This window comes from Eptatretus burgeri, chromosome 10 (assembly GCF_056783735.1).
Source record: "Eptatretus burgeri isolate ZD-2024b chromosome 10, Ebu_testis_v1, whole genome shotgun sequence".
Classification (NCBI taxonomy): Eukaryota; Metazoa; Chordata; class Myxini; order Myxiniformes; family Myxinidae; genus Eptatretus; species Eptatretus burgeri.
Genome location: NC_140970.1, coordinates 98,381,044 through 98,399,186, shown reverse-complemented (window position 1 = coordinate 98,399,186; position 18,143 = coordinate 98,381,044). Strand labels below are relative to the sequence as shown.

At 44.5% G+C, this 18,143-nt stretch overlaps 1 protein-coding gene across 1 annotated transcript in view; it reads left to right on the top strand.

Moving 5' to 3' along the window:
* The first annotated feature begins 8,239 nt into the window (after nucleotides 1–8,239).
* The window catches only part of LOC147019242 (substance-P receptor-like), a 71,980-nt gene continuing 62,076 nt past the window's right edge, over nucleotides 8,240–18,143 (top strand). The window contains exon 1 of the mRNA XM_085899575.1: nucleotides 8,240–8,450. Within this exon, the coding sequence (XP_085755701.1) occupies nucleotides 8,386–8,450 (65 nt within the window). The 5' untranslated portion in view covers nucleotides 8,240–8,385. The remainder of the gene's footprint in view (nucleotides 8,451–18,143) is intronic.

The window sequence follows — 18,143 nt, the reverse complement described above, 5'->3', positions numbered from 1 at the left end:
CTCATGGAAGCAGGCAGGACAGCCAGATTAACGTCCATCCGATGGACGACACATTTTGTGCTTAACTGCCATATTTGACAGTTTATAGTCTGGTCGAGAATAAAACCCACACTAGACGGCTCCAAAGTAAGAGCTCTACACTCTGCACAATCATGTCGGACAATGGGCTTCGTACAGAGATCAATATTGTTAATTAATGGAGTACATGGCAGTGGCAACAATGCGTGATTGTCCAAATGGCTTTCTGGCCAAAAGTTTCCTTGTATACATGCTTCATGGAATGGGAACGTGTTCCAAAAGTCCTGCCTGCAACTGCTACCCATTCATCATGAACACAAAGGTTTTGCATCTTGTGCTCCATGTGGAAATAAATAAATAAATTGGCCAAACACGTCAAATAAATACCAACATTTTGTCAATGCCAATTTGCTTAATTACACCCATCACTGAAAGTGGACGGAGGTTGTGTTTTCACCCCTGTCTGACTGTGGACACGATATCTCAAAAAAGTTATGGACGGATTAGGGACGAAACTCTGGGGACAGGTTGGGTGTGTGACGAGGACAAATTGATTCGATTTTGGTAAAGATCCGGATCGGAGAATTTTGATTTTAAAAAATTGATTATTCACCATTGAGCCAAATGCCTGGTGTTGGCTTAATGGTGAGGGTGGTGGGCTTGGAATCCTCAGATCCTGAGTTTGATTCCCGCTCGAATGTTGAATTAATACCAGGTGGGGTTGACTCAGCTTGTCATCAGATCCTGAGTTCGAATCCCGCTCGAATGTTCAATTAATACCTGGTGGGGTTGACTCAGCTTGTCATCCTTCCAAGGTCGGCAAAATGAGTACCAGCTTGCTGGGATGATTGAGCCGTTTGAGTATCATGTGTCGGAGTGGTGACCCGTCCAGGATTGTGCCCAATAGCCCCGGAGACTGCTTCGGCAGCACCGACGCTCTGTACAGAGTATGATTCCAGTGGATGGAAGAATTGACCCAAAAACTACATACGTAATGTATAGCAAAATATCTCAAAAAGTTGTGGACAAAACTATGTATAGCATTAGATCTCAAAAAGTTGTGGACGGATTCAGACAAAATTTGGTGGATGAATTGGTTCGATGACAAGAACAAGCCAATTTGATTGTCGTTAAAGTCCAGATCCAGGTCCAGCCTATCGGTGGGATACAAAATGTAAACTGTTCACCTGGTGGAGGTATGTTCTCTACCAAGTGCTGTTCTGGTTGCCCTCGCCGAAGGAAGGGGTATTGTGTTTGCGTCCATTTGTTTGTTTGTTTGTTTCTCCGCACAGAACTTTTATGTTTTTCTCCGCAACTGCTTGCCGGATTGAGAAAAAATTTTCATCATAGGTGCGACTACTCATGTAGAATGTTGTCATGATAATTATTACGTCATAGGTCACGTGGTGTGGCAGCCGTGTTGGAAAATGGGAAAAAACAATTGGACCTCTGTATCTCTGAAACCGCACCAAGGAAATATTTTGAAACTTGACACATGGCAAGCACTCCTCCATGGGGAAAACGTGATTTTTTTTATGATGTCATAAGTGCCTTCGTTGTGACGTCATAATTGCATATGTAGAACACTACTTCTGAGCAGTATGAGAATTTTTGAGGGTCATCTTGGGATAAAATGGTCAACAGAAAGAAAAAAATCGATTACGTCTTCGGTCACGTGATTCGGCAGCTATATTGTTTAAAAAAAAAAAACTTCAAAAATCTGCTTCTGTGAAGTGGCTGAACAGATCGAGGCGAAACTTTACACGTGTGACCAACTATCCATGAGGAACAAAAGGTTCACACACATGACATCATAGGTCACATGGTTTGGCAGCCATTTGGGATTTACCCGAAAACCCATAAAAATCTTCTTCTCCAGAATTGCTGGACAGATCAAGGGGTAACTTCACACAAACGGTCCCCAAGCCTTGGGTGCACAAGTTTGTTCATGAATATAATTGATAGGTCACACGGTTTGGCAGCCATATTGGATTGAAGAGAATATTAAATAATGTTTTCTCTGGAACCACTTAATCAATCGATATGACACTTAACAATTATGATGTAGTTGTGATGGGGAATGCATGTTTTAAATTTCAACTTGATCGGACACATGGTCTGGCAAGCAGAATTATTTATTTTATGTGGGTTCTTTTTTTATTTTTTAAATTGTTTTTATTTGAAAAAAGGCTCACTTGGATGGGTTTGAGGGTAGAGGAGTAGCAGCTGAAATGTGAATCCTATCCAGGTTCCACCATGATGACTTCATCTTTGCTTTTTGCTTGTTCAGGTTCCTTCTGGTGACTCCAATGCAGGGCTGTACCTATTTGGTCTTCCATTTGATTTGAATTTAATATATTTTAATCCCATTCTAAATTGAATAAGAATGAAAAACGTCACGGGACAGGGTCAGGTGTCCAATCAAAGCGGGATGTCTTGGTACCTACACTGTCATCACTGCCAGCAGTTACAACGTGGCAGTTCTAATTATGTCTCTTATTAATTACGTAACACACCAAGACACAAACACCACATAAAACAAGTCCTGGTTGAGGGTCTGCAATCTCTGATTCCTCTTTCTGGTTGCCTTATGTTTCTGTTGAAATTCTCTCCACCAATACTAATGCACGACATATTATAAAGGGTTCCCAATATGAACTCAACTTTGAGTGTCATCGTCATTTGCTTCCAAAGAGATAGTCAGATATATAAGTTCCTCATTTAATATCTTTTGATAATTGTACAAATTGATTCCATTTTACAACGTTTCCATCTTGCCTTGCTTCCCCTACCTCTCTTTCCTCTGCCCTCCCCATCCAAAGTCCAGACTGGTTGCCCACCTGTATTCATTCCCCCCCCCCCCACCCCTTATTCTCCCGATGAAGGAATTGTCTCGCTGTGTCCGTTATCTCGTCCTTGACATCCTAACTTCAGTATTTTTAAATGTGCTGCCCATTTCTATCTTGTACACTCACCCATCCACATCTACAATCTCTTCTTTTCCCATTCTGTTCTTCTCGAGGCATTGGTCCTCATTGTTGTGTTCATCGTCCTTTTCTTCTTGTGTATGGCCATCCCAGCCATATGCTTTGGTAACCTGTAAACCTGCTGTCCCGTTCCCCTTTATCATTGAACTCTTCCATGAGCCTCGACCATTGTATGGGAATAAAATATTCACTCGCCTTGTATAGCATACATTGGATATTGCCTATTTTGAATGCAAAGAACACAGTGTTGCTTTTGAGTCACTCTGTACGTAATCGAAATTTTTTTATTTATTTATTCTCTTTCTCCCTCATTTCCCTTCTCAACGAGATATTACGACTTGCATTTTTCAAGATCCGCGGCTGTGATAACCTCGTCTGATTCGAGTGACAGTGCCGATCCACCTGCAATATTCTTTCATTCATTCATATTCTGTTTTGGCTTTGGAACCTGCTCCACACCACCACCCCCACCACCACGACTACTACTAATCGGCATACTCAGCTGAGGGGCGTAGCGACCCTTAATGCGAGTTGATCCTTTGGCACTTCGTTCCCTTGGGACAGAGGGTACGCAAGGTTGGAGCAGGAATTGTGGAATTTTTTTGGCCATGGTGCTGATGATAGCTCGCCGACTCTTTGCCAAACGACACCGTGGGATCCTTAACATCCACTAACTCATGCCAGCAGACAAGATCCTCGTTTAATGTCCATCGGAGGAACGACACTCACATTGATGAATCACCCTACCTGTGAAACACCGGGATGACAGTTTCGAGCTGGATCGGGATTCGACCCTAGTCTAATCATCAGGTGCTTTCCTGCAGTCCCCTGCAGTTACCACCATCAAGCCTTCAATTTTGTGTTGCATTCCAACTCTTCTTATGCAAGCCGTTATATAATTTATGATTGACTGCCCTTGACAAGTTTTCTATGTCTCATCGTATAACTTAAGGTGCCCCTTGTGATTCATTATTGACTTTTGCATAAGCTGTCAACAGTCACCTCTGAGCTGTCGAGTCTGGGATTGAATATCAACGCAGCAGAAACTGTCATCCTGGTGTTTCGCATGTAAGCCGAGATATCAGTCTGTGCACCGTCCCATCGGTCGGACGTTAAACCGGGTGTCCTGTTTGCCAGCATTAGTTGGTGGACATTACAGATCTCAAGGTGCCATTCGCGATGAGTAGGTGGGTTACTGCTGGCACCATGAACAAATTACAAATTTCTGCCCTGACTTCCTGTGTCAGAGTGACGACTCTTCCAGGATTGTAACCCCAGCCAGATACTGCTTCAGCAGAAACATGTGCAGAACACGGTGCAGGAGTGTCGACAATGTGCAGGAGAATGCAACTGCATAACCTTGGGAAATTGACAAATCATCAAATGTGAGATACAAAACATAAAAGTTGGATTCAAGAAGTAAACGTGCGACTGCAAGGTTGCGAGGGTTGTTGGCGCACCTTGAACGCCCTGCGGAAATGTGGTGGGGACAAATTGCAGAGAGAGCAGGGGGGGCGAGAACGGAGAGGAGACGGTAGAAGACAGAAAGACCACTGACCAACCTGCGGTGATTGAGTGAGAGGCCCAAAGACTCAGCCTCATTGCGGGAGATGCCAATGATCTGAAATGTCTTGGTTTCTACAGCGTGAAGCCGAGAAAGGTGGGTGGCAGGAACACCAGCACAGAGGGGAGAGCAGTACTTCATCAGGCTGCGGACGAAAGCTTTATAAGTGGTCAGGAGCTAAGGTGGGCTGAGGAGGGACTTTGCACAATGGAGGATTCCCAGTCGGCGACTGGCTTTGGAGGCGAGGTTTGAAATGTGGCTTTCCCAGGAAAGATAATGGCAGACAGTGAGACCCAGAAGCTTGAAAGAAAGGACTTCTTCCAGAGGATTGTTGAGAAAGTGGATGGGGGGGGGGGTTTTCTAAACGGTCCTTTCGAAGAGACATAGTGAGAATGTGAGATTTGTCCGGCTTGAAAGACATGTTCCATGTGTTGGACCAGGTTGTGATTTTATCCAGATCTGCAGTGAGCGAAGAAGCTGCTGCTTGCCAGTCTGAGGGATGAGAGATGGTACGACAGAGGGTGGAGTCATCAGCAAAGAGATATAGAGGATTTTCCAGAGAGTCGGAGAGATCATTGATGAAAACCAGAAAAAGAACAGGGCCCAGAACGCTACCTTGAGGAACTCCAGCCTGGACAGGAAGAGGGGATGAAAGAACTCCATTTTGGGCCACATGGTGACTGCGACAGGAGAGGAAGTCTGTGAGCCATGAGTGGAGTTGGCCTTGGATACCATAGGAAGAGTTTGGTGAGTAGTGCAGGGTGCCAGGCCATGTTAAAAGCACGTGATTTGTCCAGGGATACGACCCGGATTTCCTGTCTGGCATTGAGGACCTCCATCCATTGTTGGGAGAGCAGAAGCAGCATATTCAGGGTAGAGTGATCTGGTCTGAAAACAAATTGATGATCGGAATTCAAGCCATTGGAGAAGAGGAAGGATTTAATGTCTGAAGCGATGATGGATTCCATAACGTTGCCGATGATTGGGAGAAGGCTTATTGGTCTGTAGTTGCAGGGATCTGTTTTTGCACTTTTTTATGCAGGGCAGTGATGTTAGCAGATTTCCAAGCAGATGGCAGATGACCTTGAGCAAATGAGAGGGTGAATAGAACAGAGAGAGGGTGAGCAAGAGCAGAAGAGCAGGCTTTGAGGACACGTGGGCTGATGCCGTCTGGACTGGTTGCAGAATCTGAGTCGAGGTTTGACAGCAAGCTCTCCACCTTGTCAGGAGAAAAGGATACAGTGTCCAGGGACAGTTGGGTGCGACTGGGTAAGGTGCGTAGAGAAAGTGATGGGTTTTGGACACAGGATTTAGCTGCAAACACCGAGTTTAGGCATTTAGCCTTTTCATGTGTAGCCATTTGAAGTAAGGGAGGGGATGGAGGGGGAACATACACCAGAAACAGATTTGATTAAATGCCACCAGGATTTTGAGGAGGGAGAGAGGTTTGAGAGTTCGGACTTGAGCTTAAAAAGATGTTGTTTTCTGGCTCTCCTGAGCGTAGAAACACACTTGTTCCGAGCTTTTTGGAAGGAACTGAGATTGCCCTCAGTTGGGTTTGCTTTCCATGAGGCAAAGGCAAGTTGTTTCAGGACAACTGCCTCACCACAAGCTTCAGTGAACCAAGGGCGGGAGGAAGGGTAAGACAACTGAACACGAGAGGGGATAAATCTGTGCATGAGGGAGAGCAAGTTTCTTTGAAATAATTCCCAGGATGAGTTGATGTTGGAGAAAGTAGCGATAGGAGACCAGTCTAAGTTTGATGGCTGCTCGGAGACCCTGCCAGTCAGCTTGAGTGAAATGCCAGACTCGACGGCGGTGAGGTGGTTCTCTGATAACAGCCAGAGAGATGTCCACTTTAACAAGGACGTGGTCAGAAGAACCGATTGGAGTGGAGGAAGAGCAGCAGATATTGTCAGGGAAATTTGTCAAAATCAGATCCAGAAGAGATGGAGTACCATTGGTTGAGATCCAGGTAGGAAAGTTGACCGATTGAGTCAGTCCCAATAAGTCGCAGAAAGCTTTTGCTGAGGTGCCATGACAGGTGAGAGAGGTACCCACACCTAGCCAACTGGCATGATGATAATTGAAGTCACCACCTAAGAGGAAGAGAGAGTTTGGATGAGAAGATAGAAGATGGTCCATGTTTTCGGATAGTGAGGTGTAAATGGAGTCATCACTGTTCGGTGGACGGTACAGTACACATATAAACATGAGGTGGGAGTGGAGGGGAAGCCGTAGCCAGAGGTGTTCCTGGGGGAGTGAGGGCAGTGCATGGAGAGTGAAGAATACAGTATTTGATGAAGAGAGCCACTCCTCCACCAGGACCAGTCTCAGGTCTGTCATACCAGAGGAGGGAGTAACCGGGGAGAGATACTTGGGAGTCAGAGACATCTTGAGGGAGGAAAGTTTCTGTTCGGCAGATTATGTCTGGTTTGTCAGTGGCAAACTCGATGGAAAGATCTGTCAGGTTGAGCGAAGGCCCCGGATATTTGAGGTCCACACTGTTAATGAAGAGGGAGGGGAGGAGGCTTTGGGTGCAGGGGGTGGGAGGGGAGGGGGAGGGGGAGGGTAGCACAAGGGAAGAGGGGGGAGGTAGGGAGGGTTGTTGAAAGAGTGTGGGGGATTGCAGAATAGCTGGGGGAGGGAGCCGGATGAGGAGGCGAAAAGGCTCTGTGGTGCTGGGGGAGAGGGGGACAAGAGAGTGGGAAGAGGGCAGTTGAGGATTTGAGGAGGGGGAGTGAAGAGATGGAGTTGATAGGGCAATGGAAGGAGGCAGCTTTGTGGATGAGAGGGGGGGTGAATAGTGGAATAAAGGTGAGGGGGCAGTTTTTGAGAGAGGTAAGTGGGAAGCTTGGAGGGAGAAGAGTGTGATGGTTGCTTTGAGCGTGAGGGGTGAGTTGGCACTGAAATTGGAAAACAAGAATGGTTGATGGATCGGGAACATTCATGGCAAACTGGGGTTTTTTTAAAGTTTTAGGTCAGTTATGCGATTTAACACATTTCTTGATGGATGCAATAAAGGCGAATTGAGAGAATGGAGAGAAGAAACGCTGTAATAGTTGGATTTTTTAGGCAAGGAATGAAGGAGAGGTCGAATTGAGAGCAGTCTATTTAAATAGCAGAAGAGTAGTGCATTCTAATACAGTGAGGAGTACCACATGTGTTAAAGGAAGATGAAGCATTATACGAGATCGTTATTATTATTATTATTGTTTGAGAGAGTTCATCAGATTAGGTCATGGAAGTGTTGTTGAAAAAATCGTGAAGTGAATGGTGAATTTTGATCGGTAAACGCAGGGGTGGAAACAGATCACGTGGTTATGGGAGGTCTATCGTCAAAAGTGAAATTATTTATTTTAAATAAGGATTGCGTAACATTTGGAAAAGGGAAGGTTGAAGTAAAATTGTGGAAGTGTGTGGTGAATTTGGGCGGTAAACGCAGTGTGAAGCTGCTGGGTCAATGAAAAGTTCGAGAGAGAGAGAGAGAGAGAGAGAGAGAGAGAGAGAGAGAGAGAGAGAGAGATAGAGATAGAGATAGAGATAGAGATAGAGATAGAGATAGAGAGAGAGAGAGAGAGAGGAAGAGAGAGATATATATATATATATATATATATATATATATATATATATATATATATATATATATATATATATATATATATTACAGGATGTGAAGAGATCGAAAGGACACAAGGAAGATTATTATTTTTTGATGTATTTTTGAAGAACAGGTAAGATTCGGGAATGGAAGGTTGTAGATTGCAAGAAATCGTGAAGGTAATGTCGAGAGAGGGTCAGCTCAGTTGAATAAAGATGGTGTGCCTTCAGGAGGAAGAAGAAGAGGAGGATAAGAAGAGAAAGAAGAAGAATCGAGACTGGTGAGTGTGCAAGGAGAAAGGTCGTTATTTTTTTTGATTTGAAAGACAAGAAACAGAGTGTTTCGTTAGGAGGGTTGGGGGACTTTGGGAAAGTGGGGAAGATAGAAATTGAAGGTAATGGGGAGAAAATACAAATCAACATGATCGTACACCGAGGGGGACGGATGGGTAGGCCTCAAGCACTCGGTAAGACAAGGTCGACGAAAACTCACAAAATAGCACGATTTTTGAAATAAAACCAAACTAGGAACACACAGTAACATGCAGGTAAGAAAATAAACAGTTAAAACGGGACAGATAACGACCGGAAAGTTAACTTTGAGATCGACAGCAGAGAGCCCTGAAGGAGACCTGCCAACACTCCAAACCCAGAACCGGAGATTTCCGATTTTTTCAGGCAAGGTATGTCCCATATTGGGCCCGATATGTTCTCGTGGATCTGGCATTATGTGGCGGAGGTATGCGCTCTACCGAGTGCCCTTCTAGTTACCTTCGCAAACTTTGTTGCGAAGGTTATGTTTTGATCGCTGTGTATTTATTGATTTGTGAATATGTGTGTTTGTTTGTTATTCGCATAACTCCAAAAGTATTGAACTGAATCGCAGCAAATTTGGTGGGATGATTGGTTATTATCCGAGGACCATTTGATTAGATTTTGGGAGCGATCGGGTTAAAGGTCAAGGTCATTTAAAGGTCAAAATCGTCTTTTTACCATAGCGCGGTCAATTTGTATCCAATTTGCATGCAACTAATGCCAAAATGTTCAGAATTCAATGCCCCATCTTGTGATATGTGACATGACACAATGACGTAATAACTCTTATTAGCGGTTGGGAGTCAAAGGTCAGGAGGGGTCACGACATTGCAAAATGTGCGGTTTTAGTCATAACACGGTCAATTCTTATCAGAGTTCTTATCCGGTCAAGCCATCATAACACATATGAGATGGCAGATGTGGTATGGGATTAAATACCCTCACAATCAACGGTTTCTGTGGGGGGGGGCAAAATGTAGCATTGGCGGAGGTATGCGCTCTACTGAGTGCTCGTTCTAGTTGATTATGTTTTTCATATAAACGAGCTCCCTGAGGCACTTGAGAGCCACGTGAAACGTTTTGCGGATGATACAAAGGTGTATCGAGTGTTGAATGATTTTCATGACTGCATATAATTTCAGAGAGACATTGATAAATTATTGTCGTGAATGGTCTGCCAAATGGCATGTTGGTTTTATGCCAAAGGAGATAAAATGTATGGATCTTTGTCAATCAAATCTAAAATATGTATATAAAATGACTAATGGTACAAGGACCACAGATATTCAGGAGGTTTCTGAAGAGAATGACTTTGGTGTTGCTTTTGACAATAAACTGAAGCTCTCGCTTCGTGCAGCAGCTTATGGAAACAAGACCAAACACCAACTCGGTGTTATTTGTATACATTGTCGAGGCTCGTATAAGAGCTAACACACGGAATGTATAACAACGGAAGCAGGAGACAAGAGGGATGGGAGAGGGAAGCACAAAACAGTGGGGAACAGAGACATTAGGGGATCTGGGGAAGGGAGAGGGATGGGGCGGGGAACAGGGGGTAGATAAGATGGTACTTCAGGGACTTTCAGGAAGGAAAACGGAATTTGAAGGAGGTGGGTTTTGGTGTGGATTAACGGGGGTAGAAAAGATCGTGGATTTGGATGGGAGAAGATAAGAGATGGTGGTGAACAGGTGTTTTGAAGACCTGGAGGGAAGGGTGGGATTGAAGAGCATGTGGGAGTTTGTTCCAAAGGTGGGGAAAAAGAGGAATGAAACATTGAAGGTGATCAGTGATTCTTGATTTTGGTAGTTTTACCAGAAGGGGGTGGACGTTGAGCACCCTGCGGAAATATAGGGGAGACATAGCGCAGTCAGAGCAGGTGGGTGGGGGGGGTGTGCGAGGCCGGAGAGGAGACGGTAGAAGACAGAAAGACCACCGACCTGTCTGCAGTGAAAGAGTTAGAGACCCAAAGACTCGGCCTCACCGTGGGAGATTCCAATGATCCTACCTACCACGGGTTCCACATCATGAAGCCGAGCTAGGTGAGAGGCATGAGCACCAGCCCAGGGGAGAGCAGTACTCCATCAGGCTGTGGACAAAATCTTTGTATGTGGTCAGTAGCTCAGATGTGGCCAGGAAGGACTTTGCATGATGGAGGATGTCCAGTTGGTGACTGGCTTTGGAGGCCAGCTTGGAATTGTGGCTTTCCCAGGAAAAGTCACGGCAGATGGTGAGACCCAGAAGCTTGAATGAAAAGAACTTCTTCAAGAGGATTGTTGAGAAAAAATTAAAAGGACTTTCACATCTTTGGAAAAATCTTCTGTATGTTTGTACCACTGTATAAAACCCTGGTAAGACCTTATTCAGAAAAGGGAGCAAGACCAGAACTATCATTTTCCCCTCAATGTCGTCTTCTTTTGATCCGTTCATGTCAAATGACAAATGGAGCTCCTCAGGAAATCATGCTGTTCTGTCGGTCTTGTGCCATGTGGTTGAGTTGCATCCATGTGACTCTTGCGTGTCTAATTTCTTTTTTTACAGTTCGTCACCAGGTCTCCCTGAGCTTACTCGCCCACCGTTTTCCCTGGGGGTGACTATGGTAGTGCGGTTTTTTGTTTTTTTTTTTACTACGCTGTACGTCATTCTCCATGCGTAATATGTGACCTATCCATTTCCATCTTCTTACTTTGATTTCCTCCATTATATTTCTCCTTCCTGTTATTCTCTCTACCTCTTTCTTTCTAGCATGGTCTGGCCAGAAGATTTGGAGGATAATTTTGTGCCAGCTGTAGATGAAGGACTTCACTTTCTGAGTGATCCCTTTGGTGACTCTCCAGAACTCATATCCATGGAGAAGCATTGATTTTACATTGCAGTACTATCAAAAATCCTTCCTTGTTCTTCTGCCTTATTAGCCCTTGTTGGACTTAGTCCAAAAACGGGGGCTTATGGATTGAGTCTTATCCGTCAATGCGTCCGTCCGCAGCCATATCTCGGAAATGTACGGACTGATTTTGTTCAAACTTGGCACAAAGACAATACAGGACGGGATACATAAGCACATCATTTTGTTAGACGATTTGATCAAAGTTGTCTGACTGGTGTCCATTTTTGTTGTACAAACACGATGTTGAACATGTTCTCAACCATTTCTTGGACATGCATTTACCGATCTTGCTCACACTTGGCACACAGATAATTATTGATAGCTTACATATGCATGCCATGTTTTTTTTTTCGAGATCAGGTGCAAGATGGCCGACTGCCGGCCATTTTGTTACTTGAATGTGTCGCCAACCATTTCTCGGACATGCGTGGTCTGATTTTGCTCAAACTTGGCACAAGCACAGTGCATGATGGCCCTCACTTTATTTTGCAATCTGATCAAAGATGGCCGACTGGGAGCCTGGCAGCCATTTTAGTTGTAATTTCTCGGACATTCATTTACCGACTTGTTCTATGTTGTTTTTTTCTTCATACCTATAACCATGAAGCATCATTCATGAAAATTAAAAGAAAAATTCTGATTACCCTTTTCAATTTCACCCAACCACCTCTAAGTACAGTTTACAAAAAACTGATCAGACAGCATTTTCAACTGAGCGATAATTTCTATTTTGTATGGTTATCAAATTTATTTTATACATAAATAAATATTATTAAATGTTTTACTGTTTGTGTAATTCAGTATGTCTCCCCCAAAATATATGAACATTGAATCCCTTCTGTGTGAAATTTGTATTCCCAATCAAAAACATCATACATGTCACATGACCAACTATCTTACACACTATAATTTTGTGACCCACATCATAAATTAATATGCATGACCCAGTAACCCAATCGTATGCAATCTTCCATGTCACATGACCTCTCAAGTCCGTTGTGCATACATATAAATCTTGTATACATACATATAAAATGGGCTAACCCTTTAACTCAGTACAACAAAATAATAGAACCACGGGGTGCTTCGACATTTTATGTCTTTTTCTTCTCGGTTACCTTATTTGATTTCCTTATCTCTTTCATCTTGATGAAACAAATGTTTAATCACAAACAAACACACTTGTCAAATGACATAGACAGTACCATTTCCCAAATTACCCACATTACAGATATGTGAAACTGGTACATACTGTTGCCAACATATAAGCATCCAAGGAAGAAAGCCTAGACTCTCCAAAAGTGTTGTCAAGTGTGTCATAGTATCTTCTCTATGTGATGGACAACTATCCACTGGAGATCTTGTGAATTACCGAGTTGAAAGACTATGAAGGCTGACATCCTAGGTTTCTAAAGCTGATGGAGGCTGACTGATTAGGCATTTGGCAGTGGAGGAGCTGACTGTTCTAGGCAGTGGGGGGTTCTGTTTTTCACAGACGGTAAGTGAGCCCAAATGCAAACTTAACCCTTTTAACCCTCACGGCCGGTTTACCAGTCGCTATTCAAAACTCTGTATACCCGAGCGGCCGGTTTACCAGCTGCTATTCAATCCTCCGTATACCTTAGCGGCCGGTTTACCAGCCGCTATTCAAACCTCCATATACCTTAGCGGCCGGTTTACCAGCCGCTATTGAAACGTCCATATACCCTCGCAGCCATTTTACCAGCTGGTATTCAAACCTTCATGTACACGAGCGGCCGGTTTACCAGCCACGGTTCAAACCTTCATATACCCTCATGGCCGTTTTACCAGCCGCTATTCAAACCTTCATATACCCTTGTGGCCGGTTTACCAACCGCTATTTAAACCTTCATATACCCTCGTGGCCGGTTTACCAGCTGCTATTCAAACCTTCATATACCCTCGTGGCTGGTTTTCCAGCCGCTATTTAAACCTTCATATACCCTCGTGGCCGGTTTACCAGCCACGGTTCAAACCTTCATATACCCTTGTGGCCGTTTTACCAGCCACAGTTCAAACCTTCATATACCCTCGTGGCCGGTTTACCAGCCGCTATTCAAACCTTCATATACCCTCGTGGCCGGTTTACCAGCCGCTATTCAAACCTTCATATACCCTCGTGGCCGGTTTACCAGTCACTATTCAAACCTCCATATACCCTCGTGGCCGGTTTACCAGCCGCTATTCAAACCTTCATATACCCTCGTGGCCGGTTTACCAGCCGCTATTCAAACCTCCATATACCCTCGTGGCCGGTTTACCAGCCGCTATTCAAACCTCCATATACCCTCGTGGCGGGTTTACCAGCCGCTATTCAAACCTCCATATACCCTCGTGGCGGGTTTACCAGCCGCTATTCAAACCTCCATATACCCTCGTGGCGGGTTTACCAGCCGCTATTCAAACCTCCATATACCCTCGTGGCGGGTTTACCAGCCGCTATTCAAACCTTCATATACCCTCGTGGCCGGTTTACCAGCCGCTATTCAAACCTCCATATACCCTAGTGGCCGGTTTACCAGCCGCTATTCAAACCTCCATATACCCTCGTGGCCGGTTTACCAGTCACTATTCAAACCTCCATATACCCTCGTGGCCGGTTTACCAGTCACTATTCAAACCTCCATATACCCTCGTGGCCGGTTTACCAGCCGCTATTCAAACCTCCATATACCCTAGTGGCCGGTTTACCAGCCGCTATTCAAACCTCCATATACCCTCGTGGCCGGTTTACCAGCCGCTATTCAAACCTCCATATACCCTAGTGGCCGGTTTACCAGTCACTATTCAAACCTCCATATACCCTAGTGGCCGGTTTACCAGTCACTATTCAAACCTCCATATACCCTAGTGGCCGGTTTACCAGTCACTATTCAAACCTTCATATACCCTCGTGGCCGGTTTACCAGCCGCTATTCAAACTTCCATATACCCTCGTGGCCGGTTTACCAGTCGCTATTCAAACCTCCATATACCCTAGTGGCCGGTTTACCAGTCGCTATTCAAACCTCCATATACCCTCGTGGCCGGTTTACCAGTCACTATTCAAACCTCCATATACCCTAGTGGCCGGTTTACCAGTCACTATTCAAACCTCCATATACCCTCGTGGCCGGTTTACCAGTCACTATTCAAACCTCCATATACCCTAGTGGCCGGTTTACCAGTCACTATTCAAACCTCCATATACCCTAGTGGCCAGTTTACCAGCCGCTATTCAAACCTTCATATACCCTCGTGGCCGGTTTACCAGTCACTATTCAAACCTTCATATACCCTCGTGGCCGGTTTACCAGCCGCTATTCAAACCTCCATATACCCTTGTGGCCGGTTTACCAGCCGCTATTCAAACCTCCGTATACCCTCGTGGCCGTTTTACCAGCCGCTATTCAAACCTTCATATACCCTCGTGGCCGGTTTACCAGTCACTATTCAAACCTCTGTATACCCTCGTGGCCGGTTTACCATCTGCTATTCAAACCTCCATATACCCTTATGGTCGTATTTTTCTCCAGGGAGCCCAGTGTGGGGGAGCAAAATATCCATGGTGCTCGGGGTTCTAAGGGTTAATTTTGATATCTATCCTGCTGACTACAATTTAAAGATCTTATTGACTGATGATTGGTACTTATACAGGGCGGATGTGTGGCAGGCACCTCCTGTTGTGTCAGGACCCTTTGCCCAGAAAGCGATAATGTCAATCCCTCCCGACCCTGTACATGCAGGGTGTGGCCCTGGAATAGGAAAACAGTCATTGGCCAAATTGAAGCTGTGGGTGGAAGATTGTCCTTCGCCATAAACATAACGATGTCTTTTTTTTTTTTTCTTAAAAGGCATGAATTGTTTCCGTATACATGATCCAGGCTCGGTGGAGCGAGAGCAGAATGGAAGGGAACAAAATGGAAAGGGGGAAAACACCAGCGGCAGAGGAAACATGAGAGTGAGATTAAGGGGAGGGGAATAAAACACATGGTGGTGAACAAGCTACCCACAAAGTGCTTGGGAATGGGGTCATGAGAATGTATGGAAGAGATATTGAGTATGGATGGGGGATGAACAGCAATCTTGAAGCCTTGGAGGGAAGAACAGGTCTGAACAGACTGGGGATGTCGGTTCCACAGGTGAGACAAAAGAGGACCAAATGAGTGGAGGTGATCAGTGAGCCTGGATTTTGGGAGAAAACGATGACAGCAGAGTACATATATGTTTCCCCCACATTGGCAATTAACAATTTAATGAGAGTGATTAATATTCAAACAGAATTTGTAATAGATGTATTTAATAATTTATTTCCCAACTGATGGTGTGGGCACGGACCATCAAATTCACAATTATCTTCAAAAATGACGACACAACTGGACGCAGAACATACACTCAACAATCATGACAAACAATGTCCCTCAAGCGCTGTGAGCCAACGCACAAAAGGAAATTGGTCAGAAAAAACAGGGTGGCAAAGGAATAAAGTAACCTTGAAGCGACAGTGAACAAAGCAATTGGGAGATAACCGGGAATAAATAAAATGGCATCATGTCTCCTGCTGTACACAACCGCATGATGGTTGGAGATACAACTCGGTACCAGGTGTGCAGGCATTGGAGCCACCTGAACAATGCAGACAAAGGCCGACCTGTTCCCGTAATGCTGGTTCACCCAATGCGGCTGGCACCAACTGTCCGAGATGCGCTGGTAGCCTGGCACCAGCACTGACCATGACAAACTGAAGCAAAATTGAACCAACATTCAGAGGTTTTGTTGTTGTTTAGTAATCACAAATTTTGGATGTCTGACATGGCTTTACACCAACAAACATGATGACTTCAGAATGGCGCTGCTGGCAACACATCCTGTGATGTAAGGCTCAAGACTATAGCGGATAATGATGTCCAATGACGTCACAATGAAATGATTGTCTCAAAAGGTCAACATTGCATGTTGGTGCCATCAGAACGAATGACTGCTGCAACCCTCCATCTCTTCCATTGGAAGAAGGCAACAAAGAGAATCCAAAGGGAGTTGTTGCCATTCCTGGTGCAAAGCATCCTCGAGTCCACACAGAAGACTCCATTTTCTTCAATCTGTGCCCAATAATGTCCATAACTATTGTCCCTAACTATCTGTTGTTCATGCAGATGCCATTGTTGATGTTCTACCGTTATCCACCATGTACTTGTGACTGCTGTGTCGAAGGAAGAATATACATGAATAACTCTCTTCCAGGAAGAATCATTGCAAACATTTTCAGCTTTGCTTGGAATCATTGTGGAAACTGCTTCGTTGGTCTACTTTCACAACAATTTGAAGAAAGACCTTGACTTTTACCTTGATGTAGTCTGAGCGAGCTGAGAAAGACCGAGCTTGATGAGTGAGTCATTGATAATTAGGTGAGAGACCATGCGGAGCTTTGTGAGTGTGCATGGTGATAGTAGAAGATCAAGCTGAGCTTGGTCAATGAGGTTTTTGACAGATAGAGATAGAGATAGAGATAGAGATAGAGATAGAGATAGAGATAGAGATAGAGATATAGATCATGAGCAGGGTGAGCAAGAGGTCTGTCGGCAAGACCAGAGACAATGAACATATGATGAACGAATCTTTTGAGAACAAGTCCAAGGAGCCCATGAAGGAGGGGTACAAGATGAGGATAAAGTCAGGTACTCGTACGAACTGTTCCTCAATTTTTTTTTTAGCCCCTTCAAGTGTCCAAGATGGGGATTTGTAAATCGTTCATGTGTGTGTCGTTGGTTGTCATCTCCACATGCGGGTTTCAGAAGGTGCAACGGAGCCCTCCCAGGTCTCAAATTATGCACCTTCGTGTGTGCGTGTGTTTACGAGTGTGTGCACGTGTATGTGCTGTCTGCACAAGCGGGTGGGTTTCAGGAGATGGAACAGAGCGAGACCTACCAGGTCTTGAAATATCCACCTCACATGTGTGTGTATGTGTGATATGTGTCTGTCCAGGGAATAACTGTTACCATTTGAGCTTTTGTCATCCAAGTTTCAACAATCCTTTATTACGAGAATATGGAGAAGACAAATTAATAATTGGGTGAAAATGTCAGAGGGCAAAGTCACAGTGAGTATACGTAAGATGCCTCATAAGCCCGTCCGCCGCTCGTCAGCACAAGACGGCCGGGTTTTGTAACCGCTTCCGTGTTTCTACATTTACCATTTGGGATTTTGTCATCAAATGTTCAACAAACCTTTCTAATGGCATCAGAACTCATCTTGGCCCACCTTCAGTGGGTAATTTAAATTGGTGGGTGATATTTCCACAAAGTGAAACTTTCTTCTGGAACTTGAGAAAAATTGGGATGTACAGTACTCTGACCGTCGTTAGCTTTGCCGGACCATACTGTAATGTTTTTGTTCTGTAAAATGCAAAAAATGTTAAATTTACACATCGTGATCATTTTTTTCCCTGGGACACGCTATCCACCTGAAAATTAATTTTGGGACCACATCTGTAGCCATAGTTATCCTTGCTTGAGCACCTTTTGGGACCACATCTGTAACGATAGTTGTCCTTGCTTGAGCACCTTTTGGGACCACATCTGTAACGATAGTTGTCGTTGTTTGAGCACCCTTTGGGACCACATCTGTAGCCATAGTTGTCCTTGCTTGAGCACCCTTTGGGACCACATCTGTAACCATAGTTGTCGTTGTTTGAGCACCCTTTGGAACCACATCTGTAACCATAGTTGTCATTGTGGTCCCAAAGGGTGCTCAAACATCTGTAACCATAGTTGTCCT